Below are 18,236 nucleotides of genomic sequence, written 5' to 3'. Positions count from 1 at the left end.
CAAACCTTTTATTTTTTACGATTTTTCTTTATGACATGGATCTTTTAGGAACAAATATTTCTGTGATTAAAAAAAGCATTTGCAGGAGTTTTTCTTGAGTCAAATTCAATTAAAATTAAATTTAATGTTAATTTAAAATAGTTTATCTTCTATGCCTGAAGTAATGTCTGAAATTGTTCAGAGTTTTTTTGTGTTATTATTGTTATTTATTATTTATCTTAACTCATTGTAATGCTTCAATTCTTTTCAGTAGTGGATATTTATCATTTTTATGAAAAAAGTTATTTTTTTAAAATCAGGATCAACTCTTGGTTATGTTTCAGAGATCAAATCTTAAAATAGGCTTGTTTTATTCTTTTTTTTTTTTTTTAAGATTTATTTATTTACTTTAGAGAGGGAGAAAGAGAGAGAGAGAGAGCTTGTGCACATGTGTGCACAGGGGGAAGGGACAGAGGGAGAGAGAATCTCAAGCCGACTCCCCACTGAGCACTGAGCAGACCGCGGCGCGATCTCAAGACCCTGAGATCATGACCTGAGCTGAGATCAAGAGTCCTGGACACTGAGCCACCCAGGTGTCCCAGGCTTCTTTTATTCTGATGAAGCTTATAAATGTGGTCTATTTTAAGGTGTATAAATGTCAGGGTGCCTGGCTGGCTCAGTTGGTAGAGCATGTGACTCTTGATCTTGGGGTTGTAAGTTTGAGCCCCACATTGGGTGTAGAGATTACTTAAAATCTTAAAAAACAGTAATGTCATTATTTTAGAATGAGTTGAATAAAGTCTATAGCATGAAATTAGTATCGTTCATTTTGGCATGGCAACTGTGTAGCTAATACTAAGAAAATATTGCGCATATCTAATGTATTAACATAATCCCAACATTAAACAATGGGAGGCCATTTCCTATATACTCTATCATTGTAGTAATCTTTTTTGTTTTATGTTTAAGCATAAAAATAGCAAATTTGGAATAAATAACTGACCTTTACTAAATGATTGTTTTTTTCCTTTTTGGGGTTTAAAAAAATGTGATATATTTGTTTTTCCTAAAAGTTGAAATGCTGTTTTTACCATGAATATTGACTATTAGATCATTTTGACATATGCTGTACTTTTAATTAGATTACCAATTTGAAATCTACTCACAGATTATATTAGCTGTACTCAGATTTAAAATTTCTTTACCATGCCTGGCTTTTCCTAATATACTTCCTAAAAATAAAATAAAAGAAACAGGATTATCCCTTCATTAGAAATGTATTCAGAAGTTTCTTCCACATGCAGGGGTTATGTGAAAAATCAAAGTACATACCACTGGAAGGATAGTTATATTTTTATTATTGATTAAACATTTTTTATCAAAAGCCTAATGTCTCTCTGTTTTTGTTTGCAGAAAAGAAAGGAACCAGTTTTTCATTGTTTTTGTGATACCTGTGATCGTGGTTTTAAAAATCAAGAAAAGTATGATAAACACATGTCTGAACATATGAAAGTAGGTTTTTCTTGGTTGCCCTGAAATTTATAGAAAAATGGGTATATTTGGTAGAAATTCTGAGCTTTTTTCCTTAAAAGTTTATAGTTCTCATAGAAAAGTTGTTTGATTACTTGACAAATTGAGACCGAGACCCTGGGATGTGCGGTTTGAGGGTGGGGAGCCCACTGCTTCAGGAAGAGGCAAGATGGCAGCAAAGAAGGGAGGTCTGACAGCTGTGTGTGTGCACCTCCCCTGCTTTGTAAGAGTGTTGGGCCTCACCTCCAGCTCCTCTATGCACCTTTGTGTGTTTTTTCCCCTTTAAGGCTGCCCTTGACCATTTAATCACACCGTAATTTGCGTGGCCCATCACTCTCTAAGGATGGTCTGGACCTTATTAAGTACTTTTAAGAAATTTTTAATCAGAATGTTCTTAATTTGGAAAGGTTCTTTTCAGTTAATAGGAATGCCCCTTCAACTTTAGGAATTAAGAAAATTTTATAATGTTGCTGATGTCATGCATTTACTAAGTAGAGAAGTAATTGATATATATTACTGTTCTATATGTTTTGAGGATGTCATTCCTTTTTAAATACAATCCTATTTTGGAGTGCTGTTTGTTTTGCTATGGACGTAAGTATGGGATGATAACACGACGTAGATGGGATAACTATGTAATTCAACCAGATTATGTCTGAATATGTAGTAGTTGGGTAAATTTAATATGGAAAACATTGAATGATCTTTTTTTTTAAACTCTTGCAGTGTCCTGAAGTAGATTGTTCTTTTAGTGCCCATGAGAAGATTGTCCAATTCCATTGGAGAAATGTAAGTTCTTGTGTGGGTTTTTTTTTTTTTTAATTCATGCTCTTTTTATTTCATTGATTTGCTATCTTCACAGCTCTTCATTTACATAGCCTAATAATAAGTAACATTCAAGGAGTACTTTGTACTTTGTATTATTCAATTTTATCCTCACAAACCACTATGTGAAGTAGATAAATATTGGCCAGAGTTAATAGATTAAAAAAAAATGACTGCCCAGGGCCTTAGCACTAACTCTTGCACTTGAGTTTTTTGACCACACATTCTGTACTTGTTTTACTACACTGTGCTGCTTCAAATCGTTGTGTGTATTCATTATTTCTTTAGCTACCTCAGTCAGTTTTGGTTGGTAGGTCATTCATTTGGGTATTTGATGTCAGTTGAGAAACGGTGACATACCTACTTTGTAACCAGAGTTATGTTACTCCTTTTTTTCTTTATCAGTAGCACTAATCTAAATAAGAAATTACTCTTTTTCCTTTAAAGGAGAAGTCATAATAATGGATAGATAAAACCTGCTTACTTTGTTTTAAAATTGTCTCTGCTAGTAAATTTAATGTTGAGTACAGAGTCTCCATTATCCCCCATGATACTGGAAATTTAGTCAGAAACATACAATATGAGGGTGCCTGGCTGGTTCAGTCGGTGTAGCATGTGACTGTTGATCTCAGGGTTGTGAGTTCAAGCCCCATGTGGACATGGAGCCTACTTTAAAAAACAAAAAGTTAAAACAACAACAACAACAACAAAAACGACCAACACATACAGTATGCTTCCTGATGTTCAGCAGGCTTTTTCTCCCTAGATGCATGCTCCTGGTATGAAGAAGATCAAGTTAGACACTCCAGAGGAGATTGCAAGATGGAGGGAAGAAAGAAGGAAGTGAGTCAAGAGTTCAGAACTAGTGAAATAACTTTCTTGTACTGTGGCAAGGCTGAGTACTTCCAAATAATGCCCATTCTGGCCCTAATGAGTAATTTGAAAAAGGAAATATGGTGTTTTTTTAACATTGCAAATATTCCTCTGAAAATGACTAGTACTAATTTTGCTGTTCTTCAGAGTTGGTATATAGTGAATTTGAGATTGTTACTTGATGTTTTAAAAATAAGCATACAATTTTTACTAGGGTAGTTTTGATTCATTGAGTTCCCTTACAATGTTGGTACTAGGGAATGTGGCTGTGAGCTATATTATATGAGGTTATTATTGAATAAGTTTTGAGAGGACCTAATACGAACTTTTTGTAAATAACTGGTGTCATAATGGGACCGTACCCTACTCTTTGAGGGGAGCTACTACATGCCAGCTATGTTAGATGTTCAGTGCTCAGACAATCATGAGTGGGTGCTCTTATTAAAAAAAATACATAATACTTTGCTATGTTTTTCTTTTGATTTTTTTTTCCCCCAACAAAAATTTGTTGAATGACTGCAGTATGCTAGGTAGAGGAAGTATAGCAATGATACGTGGGTTTATCCTTAATTAAAAAAAGACCAGGAATTCTTTCCTATGAGTAATGGCTAAGAAAATTGAGCCACAATGTGACTTGTGGCTTTATGCTTATCAGGGAAGAAAGTTTCATAGAGGTCTAGCTAGAATATACTCATGAAAAATCCCAGGAGGACATTGTTTTACTGTCTTCTCAGAAGGGAATATGACAGCTCACCCTGAAGCCAAAACTAGGCAGAATTATTAGAATGGTCAGATGCATTTTAAGTCAGGTGATGTTTTTCTGGAATTAAAAAATGAGGAGAGCCTGAGATGAGAAAGGGGATAGTTATCTTCTGAGGTCAAGAAAAATACTTAAAACTCTTTGGACCGGCAGGTCAAATTTTTGCTTTGTTCAACTTAATTTTTTAGTTTATTTTTAAATTCAACATTTTTATTTATAACGAATAATTTGAGACCGTGTTGACGTTATGAAAAGAGGATGTTAGTAAAATTATGGGTATTTATTATCACCACTGTCATCATCCTCAAAGTCTTGGGTATGTGAGTAAGATAAGCTTGTCAGATGCCCAGCAAACAATAAAACATGACATGGCATGTTTTATTAGTTTGTTAATATGTGCTGTGGGTACAGTGTGAGGTGAGTAAATGTATCAATGAAATACACCCCAGGGTATCTTAATGCTTTTATATAGCACTCACTGTCTCATTTTTAAACCTCTTAAAATACATGTTTTTGTTTTTTTTTAATATTTGAGTATAGTTGGCACATACTGTCATATTGGTTTCAGGTATACAGTGTAGTAATTCAACAAGTCTGTGCGTTATGCTGTGCTCACAAGTGTAGCTACCGTCTGTCACCATACAACACTTATAATACCACTGACTACATTCCTATGCTGTACCTTTTATCCCAGTGACTTTCTCATTCCATAACTGGAAGCCTGTGTCTCCCACTCCCCTTCACCCATTTTGCCCATCCCTCCACCCACCTCCCCTCCAGCAACCATGAGTTTGTTCTCTGTATCTATAGGTTTGACTCTGCTTTTTGTTTATTATTTAATTTGTATTATTTTTCAGATTCCACATATAAATGAGATCATGTGGTATTTGTCTTTCTCTTTCTGACTTATTCCACTTACCATCATTCCCTCTAGGTCCATCCATGGTATCTTAAATTTTTAGTTTAGATCCATTTACATATGTGGTGTTGTGGCAGATATTATACTGTTAGGTGAAAAAGTTAGTGACTGCCCTTTAAAACTATAGAGGTAATTCTGTGGGAAGCCAGCATAAACATAAAGATTTAGAACCAACTGGGAACAAATAGAATTTAGTCAATGTGTATATAAGTATGAGTTATGAATACTGTAAAATGCAGGATGGATGAGGGTGAAGGGACAATCAGAAGAATTTAATTTTTAAGCGATTAGAGTCTAGCCAGTCAGCATGGACTTGGTGGATTTAATAGAATTTTAGTCACATCTTTGGCTAACAAATGAAGGAGTTTAGGCCACCAGGAGTAGAGTATACTAGAATGCCTTTTTCTCTTTATCTCCTTGGCAGAATCTTATTATCTTGAAAGACCTGTTTCAAATGTCCCCTGATTTATCACTCTCTTCTTAATCTTCATTTTCTTTATCTCAGTGCTGCCAGGGTGCTAGTCTGTAATAAGATGAGGAACTTGTATCAGAATGTAAATTGATACATTACTTTTTTTACTGAGAGAAAATCTTTGTAGGAAAAGATGTCAACTGATTAAATATTTTACTTTGTAACATTGTTGGTTTATATTCTGGCATCAGCATGTGGATTGGCTGCCAGTCCTTGGACCACCCTACCCTAAGGCACTATTTACTACCTCATTTGTGACTAGGTAGCTTATGAATACAACCACAGTAGCATCTGTTGCATTATATCAGTTATCCCTAGTCTTGGAGATCTTTGGTTCTGCTGCACTTCGGGCTGTTCCTGGAATTTAGTATGTGGAGAATAAATAGTTGTGGATTGACTTTCTGTTAAATGGTGCAGGGTGGTAAGACCCAGTCTCAGCATGAAGGGAGCCTAGCCAATTGCATGGTCAAACTTAGAAGTCAGAGTAGTTAGGCCCATGACGTGGTTTGACTTAGTGAAGAGTTCTGAAGCATGGCATATTGAAGCACCCTGCTCCATTTAGCTGGCTTCTTTATATATACAATTTTTTTCTCCTCACAACTCCCTAAGTATATGGTTATTTTGTTTTGTTTTTTGCTTTGCTTCTTTGTTTTTATCAGTAGGTTATATCTTTTTATCACTTTACACAGAAAAATAATAAAACAAGAAGAATTAACTCCATTTCCTGTTTGATACTTAGTTTTTGAAGAGCAGATGCTGACGGTGTTGAAGATTGTATCCTGCTAGGTGGGGTGGAAGTGACCTAAGTGCTAAAACAGTAGGCTGTTCCTCTTGCAACTTAGCTCTGACTTTGATCAGTTGGAAGTTAGTGCAGCTTAGTGGTGCCAGGCCCTTTTATAAATGTTTAATTCTTTTGAAGAGGATGACAATGGCTGCTAGTCAGCATAGATTATAAAGCAGTTAGGAAGTTAACTAAACTTAGTTGTTGAATCTTGCAAGTTTTGAGTTCACTTAAGTCAGTAGGAAAGGTCTGAGATGAGTTTCTAATTTGCCAGCTTTGCTTTTTTTATCTCTAGTGGCTGTGTAAATTGAATCATGAACTCTGAGAAAATTAGACCACTATTAATAATGGTCACCACTTTCAGTGACTCTGTTCTACAAGTCCAGCTATTTCACTCCCTCACAATCCTTCCCTCCTCAGCATGTAGTCTGGAGGAGTGCAGTGTTTCTTGGCAAAGGGAGGTTGAGCTGAACTCAGATCTAACTAGGAAAAGATGAGGGGAGGCAGGGATAGTATCCAGATGGATTGGCATGTTCAAGGAACTTGAGTATAGGTAAGAGATGATAGAAGTTTTTGGAAGATGGCAGTGATACGGACAGAAAGAACTAGGTGGATATAGAACATTTGGGAGGTAAATGGGCACTGTTTGGAGATTGAATGATAAGAGGTTGAGGAGGAAAGGTTTTGAGGAAACTTCCGGGTTCCTGATGTGAGCCCCTCTGAATAGTGAATCCTGGAAGAGGGTTTGGATGTATTGATTTTGGACATTGTTGAGTATGAGGAGATTCTGAGATATTTATTTGAAGATGTTGCATAGACGTTGGGTCTTGGACCAGACTGGGCTGGAGATATATATTTTTAAATCATAAGGTTATAAATGTAAAGACATAGAGTGAAAGAAGACAGCCTAACAGAGTAAAAATCAGTAAGACTGCCAAGTGAGAGCTGGAGAGGTAGAAGAAAACTAGGAATATGACATGTCATGGAAGCCAGTAGAGGGGAGGATTTCAAGAAGGAAGATGTGATTAGTAGTAGCAGTGTAGTTTGCCGTGGAAAGGTGAAATAAAACAAGAAAAGTGACTGATTTTGTGACTTGTAGGGCCTACTTGATGTGGATGCAGATGATTGCTTCTTCACCCTTCTTTGAATTTCCTGCCATCTGTCTACACAGCTCTCTGCAGTTCTAACACCCTCCCCAGTGATTCGTAACAAGATGGGTTGCAGTGGGTTGCAGTTACCTTTGCCACCTGCCGGTGGCATATTAGATGCTCCAACAGAAGCGTGTATACTTTGAATTCCCCTGACTTTTTGAGGCTCATACCTTATAATAAATAGTTCATTAGGGCCTTTTTATATTCAGATTTCCTTCACCTTCATGCAATTTTAGCCACTCACTTCCATGATCACAGTCTGGATTTTATACTCTGGATTTTTGCCCTGGAAATTCTAAAGCTAGGCATACTTGTCTTTCTATAAATTAAAAAAAAATTTTTTTTGTTTTGTTTTTAAGTAATTTCTACACCCAATGTGGGGCTTGAACTCACAACCTTGATCAAGAGTCACATGCTCTACTGACTGAGCCAGCCAGGTGCCCTTGGGCATATTCCTCTTTGATCATAACTTCCATTCTATCCAGCTCTCACTGTCACCTCTACCTAGTCTCGCACTAGTTGAGACCTCGCATCCCTTACCCCCTTTACTTTCTTCTGTCATCCCCTCTGTCTTCACCTCCCTACCCAGTTTATTTATTTATTTAAAAGATTTGTTTACTTATTTATTTATTTGTCAGAGAGAGAGAGAGTGAGCACAAGGAGGGGGAATGGCAGGCAGAGGGAGAAGCAGGCTTCCTGCTGAGCATGGAGCCTGATTCGGGACTCGATCCCAGGACACTAAGATATGATCTGAGCCAAAGGCAGATGCTTAAGCGACTGAGCCACCCAGGCATCCCTTTATTTATTTTTAAAAAAGATTCATTTATTTTAGAGAAAACGCACGCATGCATGCATGAGTTGGGGGAGGGGCAGAGGGAGAGAATCTTCAAGCAGACTCCCCACTGACTGTGGAGCCCCACTTGGGGCTTGATCTCATGACCCATGAGATCATGACCTGAGCCAAAACCAAGAGTCTTACACTCAACCGACTGTGCCACCCAGGCACCTCTCCCTGCCCAGTTTAACTCACTTCAGCTACTCTGGTCAGTATCCCAGCTCCCTTATTCCTTTATCCTTCATTGCACCTACCTGGCAAAATCTCAGCTCTGGCTCAGTTGCTAAGTGCTGTTCAAGAAAATCACACAATTGAAGTGTTCTCTGCAAGCGAATACTCAGCAGTGCTATCACGCTTAAGGAACTGACTTGACTGATGAGAAGGTTATGTTATTTTCTTTGTACTTGTGCAAAATTATATGTTCAATAGGCATATATTTCTTAGTTATATAGGTGTAGAATAAAATATAAAAATAAAGTCGTTAAACTCATTTTATTTGTTTTCGCCAACTAAAATGCCAGTGAAGACAAAGCTCCTTGAAACTGGCAGTCAGGATTCTGTAATGTGGGCTTAACATGTCTTTTCTGATTATTCCTACATTACTTGCTCATAAGAGCTCTTTCTCCTAGCCAGACTTGTTATTTAGCATATCCCAAACAGGGTTTTTGACCTTTCAGCCTCAGTTTTGCTCATGCTCTTGCTTTTAGAATGTCTTACCTTCTCCATCTTTGAGTTTTGCCCTTAGACCAGCTGAAATCCTGATGCATGAGGGTTTTTTTTTTCACCCAATCTGGCTAGAGGAATATCTTGTCGTCCTTTTCCATCTGCCACTTTGGTATAGATGTCCTTTATGATCCTGTTAATGAACTTCTTTGCATATGTGTCTTTAAAAAAAAACTAAATTATTGTCTTTAGAAATATAAGAATTATTTTTTATGTGACTTTATATTCCCTGGTGCCATAGATGTAAGGGATGGTTGTAAATGTTGGTATATGTAAATGTGGCTTGATAATGTTTTTATTATGGGTGTAATTCTATTTTGGTATAACCAAGTAAGTGGTTGTGGATATCTTGCTGAGACTTATGTTTTTAATTCATGTTTCAAACTATACCTTTGTCATTTTAATTTTTAATTTTTTTACCTTTGTTTTTAGTTTTTACTTTTTTAAGATTTTATTTATTTATTTATTTGTCAGAGAGAGAGAGAGAGAGAGAGAGAGAGAGTGTGTGCGTGCACAAGCAGGGGGAGCAGCAGGCAGAAGGAGAAGCAGGCTCCCTGCTGAGCAAGGAGCCCGATGCGGGACTCGATCCCAGGACCCTGGGATCATGACCTGAGCCGAGGGCAGACGCTTAACCGACTGAGCTGCCCAGGCATCCTACCTTTGTTGTTTTTAAAGAAATTGGGTAAAAGTGTGTTGATCTGATTAATAATTGTGGTTGGAAATCAGTAATAATAGCTAATGATACTTAAACTGCTGTGGTTTTGAACATTAAATTCTCACCACATAGGACAGAGCATCACTAGACAAACCAAATTAATCTGTGTTTGAATGCATTACTTTCTAGAGTAGCTTTCCCTGTGTGAATATGAACTATGCCCCCTTGTGGTTTTGTGTAAAAAGTGCTTTAAAGGAAAAAAATTACACAGGCTAAAGAAACTTAAGGTCTATTAATATTTGAAGACAAAAACCAGCTTAGGTAGCAAGTGTAAAGGCTCTGGTAGAAGGCTAGTTTGATTTTCTAATGTTAGCAAGAAATCTTAGTAACCTTTGAATTTATATTATGTTAATGTAAATTATGATATGTTAGGATACTTTATGTTAATGTATGTTAGGATACCTTTGGCTAACTTCTTGACAGTCGTTTAGCTTAAAAATTAGAGGTAAACATTCAGTATTTGAAAAGGCAAGGATTTTATTCTATATGGCTGAGGTCACCAAAAACATATAGGAGTAGATACTGACTTGCCTTTAAGACTCTTACCCTAATATGAGATATAAGATAAATATATGTGAGATGGCCATGAGACCACAGGCAACTGAAGCAATAATTTTAACCATGTAGGGATGATAATGTCTGGTCAAGGGGTACTTGGAATCTTTGGAAGGCAGGGCTACTAATTTGTTTTGCAAGACTTCTTGTAGGAGGTATAGTGCCTGCCCACCCATCCTCCCCATTTATTTTAAGGTATGTTACACATACAGTGAAATTCATCTTTTTTAATACGTAGTTCTGACAGATGTATATCATCATGTAATCACGGCCACAATCAAGGCATAGGACTATTCTTTTAACCCCCCAAAATTCCCTCATGCCCTTTGTGGTCAGCTTCTACCCCCAGCTCTAGCGCCTAATAACCACTGATCTTTTTCCTGCTCCTATATTCATATCTTTGCAGAACATGATGTAAATGGAATCATTCAGTGTGTGGCTTTTGGAGTCTGACTCTGACTTAGCTATAGTGCATTCGAGATTCATTTATGTTGTTGCATGTAGCAGTAGTCTGTTCCTATTCTGTTCCATTATATGGATGTACCACAGTTTGTTCATTTATTTCCCAGTTGAGGGACATTTGGGATGTTACCCGTATTTGGCGAATATGAGTGAAGCCTTTGTAAACATTATATACAGGTTTTTGTTTTGTTTATACTTTTTTTTTTGACTTGGGTAAATAGCTGGGAGTGGGATTGTTTTGTCGTATAATAAGTATAACTTTATAAGAAGCATATGGTTAACTTTCTAAGAAACTGCTTTTAGGAGGCAAGTTTTTAAATCAAGATATGCCTAGTAGGGCTTGGACAGCATTCTGATTAAAGAGGATGGCTAGGATGCAGTGGTGCTTGCATCAGTTAGGATCCTGTTTCAGTAAATGGAACAGCGACCCTACTACCTTAGCTTAGCACAAAGAGGGCTATTTTTCCCAGGTAGAAAAAAGTCCTGGGCTACTGTATCAGGCACATTTTCTTGCTTGTTGCTTGTTAGTAGGTGGCTTTCATCTTCATGTCCACCAGGAGGTTCCTGCATATCCAAATATTAAGCCCTCATTCTAGGCAGGACGATGAGAAAAAGGCAAAAGGCACACAAAGCTGAATTCGCCTCTTTTCATTGGGACAACAATAGCTTTATTTTTTATATCCAGTGGGGAGACTTCCACATAGCTCTCATTGGCTACAAGTGGGTTGCTTGACCACCTTTAGTGACAACAGAGTTGATGGAATATCCGCAAACAAAATTGGTTTTTTTTTTTTAAGATTTTATTTATATATTTGAGAGAGAGAGAATGAGAGAGAGCGAGCACATGGGGGGGAGGGGTCAGAGGAAGAAGCAGACTCCCTGCTGAGCAGGGAGCCCGACGCAGGACTCGATCCAGGGACTCCAGGATCATGACCTGAGCCAAAGGCAGTCGCCCAACCGACTGAGCCACCCAGGTGCCCCGCAAACAAAATTGTTAAGGAAAGGGGGGATAACAGGCAGTTAGTAGTTTGCCTCAGTGCTTGGTGGCAGAGTTTAAAGCTCATTGTATTTCAAAACTCTTTTAAAGATTTTTTTTTAAAGATTTTATTTATTTATTTGATAGAGAGAGAGACAGCGAGAGAGGGAACACAAGCAGGGGGAGTGGGAGAGGGTGAAGCAGGCTTCCCGCGGAGCAGGGAGCCCGATGCGGGGCTCGATCCCAGGACCCTGGGATCATGACCTGAGCCAAAGGCAGACGCTCAATGACTGAGCCACCCAGGCGCCCCTGTATTTCAAAACTCTTTTTTTTTTTTTTTTAAAGATTTTATTTATTTATTTGAGACAGAGAGAATGAGAGAGAGAGAGCACATGAGAGGGGGGAGGGTCAGAGGGAGAAGCAGGCTCCCTGCTGAGCAGGGAGCCCGATGCGGGACTCGATCCAAGGACTCCAGGATCATGACCTGAGCCGAAGGCAGTTGCTTAACCAACTGAGCCACCTAGGCGCCCTATTTCAAAACTCTTTTAAGTGGTATTTGGAAGCAGGTCTGTCTTGAAAAAGGAATAAACTTGAGCAAGTGTTTAATATGCTTATTGGTGATGATTTTTATGTAAGATAGGTGAGGGCACAGGGGATAGGATAGAGTGTAGTTCAAGTTTCTAGAATGTAGACTGAAGGTATACTGTGATAGTGGACAGAAATGTCTTGGAAGAGGAATGGGCAAAACCTTTGAAGTGAATAAATGAGATTACAGATTTGTGAAATTTAGAGATGGTTAGAGAGAATGAGGAAATTGGGTGAGGATGACTATTTGGGATGAAGTTTATTGGTCCCTGTGATATGGCCTTGTTAATACAGTGTTCTGAAATTATCGCTTGGTGCTTGCTGATTCATCTGAGGTTATTCCATATCTTGTTTCTGAAGTTCTTTTGCTGTAACATGCTCATACATTATTTCTATAAATGTACTTTGTTAATAAAAGTATGGGAAACGTTTCTCTTGGCACATTTGATACATTTCTCAAGAATACATTAACATTCTCTCCACTAGCAGTTTCTAAAAAACCTATTATAAAAATATATTTACTTTATAAATTTCTATCGTTCTGAATTTTAAAAAAATGTTCTTTGAAGGCCTGAAAAGAATAAATTTAATGTTGATGTGGCAGAATAGTCCTTATGTCTTGAATTTTCTTTTGAGGGCCACATTCTTTCTGAGGAAGGCACTGTATTCTTTAATATGCAGGAAAGATAAGATCTTTATGTAATTGTTATGTTAGAAAACCTTGTAAAAGACTTTAATATAGCAAGAATTTTAGAGTTGGAAGAAAATGCTAAAGATTTACTTGGTATATTGTCCTTTAAGGAAGGCACATCTTTGCTCTTATTCCTTTATTTAGCCAAACCCAGAGATGCCCACTGTGTTTAATTAAAAACTTTAAGGCTTTCTAATAAGAACTTTCAACCCACCCCTCACCCCTCACTCCACCTCACCCTGCCAGAAGTGATTCTTTCTTAATTCCAGATCTGTGAGGTACAAATGCTGTATGATTGGGCATTATAGAAAATACTGGTAGAAGTTTGCTAGAAACATTGAAACATATTTTACATAGATTGTGAGTCCACTAGGTGGAGTAGTTTTGTGATCTATATTTCAATGGTTACTGTGGTGCTGAGGAAATCCTTCTAAACTGTATCTCCATTTCTTTCAGAATTCCGACAGAGGGGGTTGGCTTCTAAAAAATGCTATGTCTTTTTGAAGTTCAGAAAGACTTTGAAATAAAAATACAGTGGTATGGCTTGTGTTGAAGCAGTTGTGGGTCAGTGCCAGTAAAGAGGAATTGTGTTTTTATAGCGAATAGGCTTAGGGGAAAAGTCAATAAGTGGGTGGTGATTTGAGAGGGAGAGTCAGAGGATAATGTAACCAAAATGATATGTGCAAGGGTCAGAGTTGGCACAGTTTTGCCCATTTATTGGTGGTAGTGCTTAAGGATTGTCACTGCAGACTTAAGGCTTAGGCAAGGGGAGGGCAAAGAATAGGGAAGACATGAAAGGAGGAGAAGGAGAAGAGACATACAGTTTCAGGGCCAGTTCCTCGTGGAGTATTGGGGAAAGATGGAAGTATAGGGAAAAAGTGATTTTAGCAGGTAAAAGCAGAGAAACCAACTGTGAAAATAGCACTTGTCACAGGCTTTATAAGTTCATAATACCCATTCTCTAACAGGAGACACTGGACTAAGTTTCATCTGTATGTAATTGTGTAACGTAAGACAGTTTGTGATTTTTTTCTCAGCAGTCTTTGGATTTATTTCAAGTGTACTTTAGAAACTTTAACTGTGTTTCATTTTTTTGTTTATCAAAGCTCCAGACTTTCCCTTATTCTTGTATTTCAGTATCATGTTGCTGGAGGGGGCTTTCTGATTTTTTTTTTTTTTAACGTGTAACAAGGTTTTGTGTTTCTGATTTCCTTTTTTTTTGGATCGTTTGCTTACCTTTGTTTTTCCTAGTTTTTAGTCTCTAGGTTCTGTGTAAATAAGAATGGTATACATTTTGGAAGAGGGTTTTATTTTAAGCACTGAAAAATGGCATCTTCTAGCTTTGCAAGGGATATTGAAAGATCCCGTACCTTTCAGGAAGTGTTACTTTGATCTGCCAGAAAGAGAAAGTGAGCTGTTTGAAAAGACTTCCACCAAAGGAGATTGCACAACATCTTTGATATCTTATTTAAGGAATTCTTTCTCAGATCTCATGTAAAATCTACTTGCTATGACAAACATTGACATTTTTTACCTTTGGGACACACTTAGGTAGCATCTGCTCGCTTGTACATGGTACACTCTAGTACCACATCTTTATTGTTCAGCATATGGCTCAACATGTTAAGGGTTGCAATACTCAGAAGAAAAATGTTGAAGAGACCCCAGTAGTAAGAATAAGTGCATTTCAGAGATGTGAAGGGTATTGAGTAGCTGTGAGTTATATGCCTAGACAGCGCGGGGCCTGTGAAAGTCATCACTGATTTTCTCACCATTTCTGCTTCTGCATATTTCTGTCTTCAGATTGAGACCAGCTGGCTACCATCCTTTCTGTAAGAGCATTTACTGTCACTTCTCTTCCTCTTTTAGAGGCTGCAAATAGTTCCAGTTCCTTTCATCTTTCCTCAGAGGTTTTAGTTTTCAGCCTGTTAATCATCTTTGAGTCTCTTCTGAATCCCATCCAAGTTTTATTTTTCCTTAACATTCCTTTTCAGTTTAGAAGCACAAAACTGAACACAGTGCCCTGAGAGTTTCTGACCCCTTTCGAGTACTACCAGAGGAAGATTTCACACTTGTACATGGGCCAGACTTCATTTCACATAACCTTAGATGATGTTTGCTTTCCAAAAGTCCAGTCATATGGTGCTGACTGGCTGTCAGATTTTTATCTCTTATGACCTTGATCTTTCCCTCTTATGTTTATTTATAGCTTGTACATTCATCATCTTTTATTTATGGAGTTTACTTTTCTTGGCTGGATAGATCTTGGCTAGATTGCTTTGCACTGTCCTCATTGAAATTCATTGCCTCTTTTTCTAATTACTTCACCACTTACTCAGTGTCATTTCCATGCTTATCTTCCAGTGTGGCCAACCCAAAGGCTTCATATTGTCTGTGCTATTCAAGTCATTGATGCAGATGTTAAAAAAAGAAAAAAAAAAGAAGGGAGGGGGAACAATGTCCTAGAAACAATGGCAGAACACGTTGGTGTTTCTTAAAATTTACTCTGATGACTAGCCAAGCTTAGTGGTAGAGGGCTGCCTATGTTTCCCCTCCATTTGTACTTTCATACTCCTAGGATCTCTTCCCCTTACCGCCAGTTTGGTGCTCACATCTCCATACATCTGTGCCAAGGAACAAAGAAAGCTTTGTCAGAGCAGTTCACCTTGCACACTGTTGTCAGATTTAATCTTAATCACTGCCTTGTACGTATCTCTCCCTGTTCATAACTTTCAGTGGCTCCCAATTGTCACTGAATTAAATATAAAATTTCTAATCTGATATTCAAGGCACATTATTTAATGGCCTTAGCCTCCCTTTCTGTCTGATTGCTTGTAACTATACAAAACGAACCACTTGCCATTCCCTGGATATCTTGCACACCTTCTGAGGCCTTGGTTTGTTTGCATTGTTTGCTCTACTTAGAACCCTGAAGCTTTTCCATCTAATTTCTGTTTATTAACACCATGTAAGATCAATTTCTTCCATCTTTCTTTTTGGATTTCTGGATTTCTCCAGCTAGATATGATCTTTTCTTCCCACCTCATCTTTATACTCTTTGGGGCACTTTTATTATGTTTTGATCTTTGTTATAGTTATTTGTGTGCTTTTCTCATCCTTCTACCAGACTACCTTTTTTGAGAACTTTTTCTTCCTCATTTTGGTAACTTTGGGTGTACCTAGTATGTATTTGCATAAGTATTTGCATAGACTTACTTTTTTTTAATAGTATTTATGGGTATATGGCAAATAAATGAACTATATCAGTTTGAGCACATTTTATGATATTTGATTCAAATTCTAGTGTAAGCTCCTTACCTACTCATAGACTGGTAGCAAAGTTTGCGGACTGACAGCTGGTCTACATTTTGAGTAGTATTGGCACAGTCAGCTTTTTTCCCCTTAAAAAAATTCTAGAAAGTATTAAAGTTTTAAAATGATTTATTGTATTAGTCATTAATTAAACAAAAGTTGCTAAATGCAGTAATTGCTTGATTGCATAATTACATTTGTATTCTAAAAGCCCTTTTATAATTGACTTTTATTGTTTCCTAGAAACTACCCAACTCTGGCCAATATTGAAAGAAAGAAAAAGTTAAAACTTGAAAAGGAAAAGAGAGGAGCAGTTTTGACAACGACACAGTATGGGTAAGTTCCTTAAAATTGCTTGCATTCTCCATGCTTATTTCAAACGAGTATTCTTACAGATAATAAACAAGAACATGTACCAAACAAAATCTTAAAATTTCTGCACTCCTAATTCTGAAATCTTTGCTTTTATAACGTTTTTTACTTCAAAATTTCTTTAAATTATATTTTTAAATAAGTAGTACCCTATATTCATGTGGTTTTCAAAAAGATACAATAAATCTTTTGTCTTTGTCTCCTAACTAAACAGTTCTCCTCCCCAGAGACAACCCATTTTATCCTTCCAGAGATACTTCATTTGTATATAGCACATAAGATAATAGTCTTTTTTTTCCTTTTTGACACTATTCTATACTTTGCTTTTTTTAGCCAAATGATATACTTAGAGATATTAATGCATAACTAGCCTTCTCATTCTTCAAGGATGTGTAGAACCCTAAGGGTGTCCCACAGGGTTGGTTTTTTTTTTTTTTTAACCAATTTCCTATTGACAGATACTTAAGTTCTTACCAGTCTTTTACTAATAAAAATTTGCCATTACTGCCCTGTACATACATTTTACACATATGCAAGTATTCCTGAGGTTGGATTGCGAGAAGTGGATTTGCTGAGTCAAAAGATAATATGTATATTTGTTTTGTTTTTTTTTAAATAATTTTTAATTTATTTTTTGATTTTTTAATTTATTTTATTTTTTAAATTTATTTATTTGACAGAGAGAGACACAGTGAGAGAGGGAACACAAGCAGGGGGAGTGGGAGAGGGAGAAGCAGGCTTCCCGCAGAGCAGGGAGCCTGATGTGGGGCTCGACACTGAGCCGAAGGCAGATGCTTAACGACTGAGCCACCCAGGGGCCCCTCTTTTTTTTTTTTTTAAATATTTATTTATTTATTAGGGAGAGAGAGCATGGCAGGGAGGGGCAAAGGGAGGGGGAGAGGAAGAGAATCCCAAACAGACTCCCCACTGAGCGTGGAGTCTGACTTGAGGCTCAGTCCCACGACCCTGAGACCATGACCTGAGCTGCAGTCAAAAGTTGGAAGCTTAACTGACTGAGCCATCTGGGCACCCCATATATATTTGTATTTGTAATATTAATGGCTAATTGCCAAATATCTATCATAGTTAACTCTCCCACCAGCAGTGTGTGAGACACCCTATTTTCCCCAATCCCTCACCTTCATAGAATTTTTTTCAGAATTTTTTCCATTTTTTTACTGAAGTTTATTTTTAATATAAATGAAAGATACAAATCTCAAATGTACAATTCAAATTTATACACATACACACACCTACACACCCATGTAACCTCCACACAGATTAATAATATTCAAAACATCTTCACCTTATAAATTTTTCTTAAGCTCTCCCTAGTTCATTGCCTCCCCACAAAGATGACCTCTTTTCTGATTTCTGTAATCATAGATTTATCTTTCGTGCTCTTGGAACCATATATAAGTAGAATCATATGATGTGTATTCTTTGGTGTGTGATTTCTATGGTTTGGAATTGTTTTGTGGTATTCACCCATATTGTGTGTAGCTCTAAACTGTTCATTCTTATTGTTGTGTAGAACTCATTTGTGAGAATATCCATTCTACTGTTGGACATTTGGGTTGTTTCCAGTTTGGGTTATTATGAATAAAGCTGCAATGGACATTTTTTTACATGTCTTTTGGGGATATAAGTACTCGTTTTCACTGGTCATACATATATGCTGAATCATTGGGCATCTATATATTTAGTTCTAATAGATAAA

The 18,236-nt window shown here is 37.2% G+C and overlaps 1 protein-coding gene across 1 annotated transcript in view; it reads left to right on the top strand.

The window, feature by feature from the left end:
- Positions 1 to 18,236, top strand: part of NUFIP1 (nuclear FMR1 interacting protein 1) — a 46,985-nt gene that overhangs the window by 2,890 nt on the left and 25,859 nt on the right. Inside the window, exons 3-6 of the mRNA XM_032402982.1 lie at positions 1,393 to 1,491; positions 2,236 to 2,298; positions 3,101 to 3,177; positions 16,388 to 16,480. Coding sequence (XP_032258873.1) covers positions 1,393 to 1,491; positions 2,236 to 2,298; positions 3,101 to 3,177; positions 16,388 to 16,480 — 332 coding nt within the window. The remainder of the gene's footprint in view (positions 1 to 1,392; positions 1,492 to 2,235; positions 2,299 to 3,100; positions 3,178 to 16,387; positions 16,481 to 18,236) is intronic.

The sequence above is a fragment of the Phoca vitulina genome, unplaced genomic scaffold, assembly GCF_004348235.1.
Source record: "Phoca vitulina isolate PV1807 unplaced genomic scaffold, GSC_HSeal_1.0 scaffold5, whole genome shotgun sequence".
NCBI lineage: Eukaryota > Metazoa > Chordata > Mammalia > Carnivora > Phocidae > Phoca > Phoca vitulina.
The sequence above is the reverse complement of the archived record's forward strand: the minus strand, read 5'-3'. Positions and strand labels throughout refer to the sequence as shown.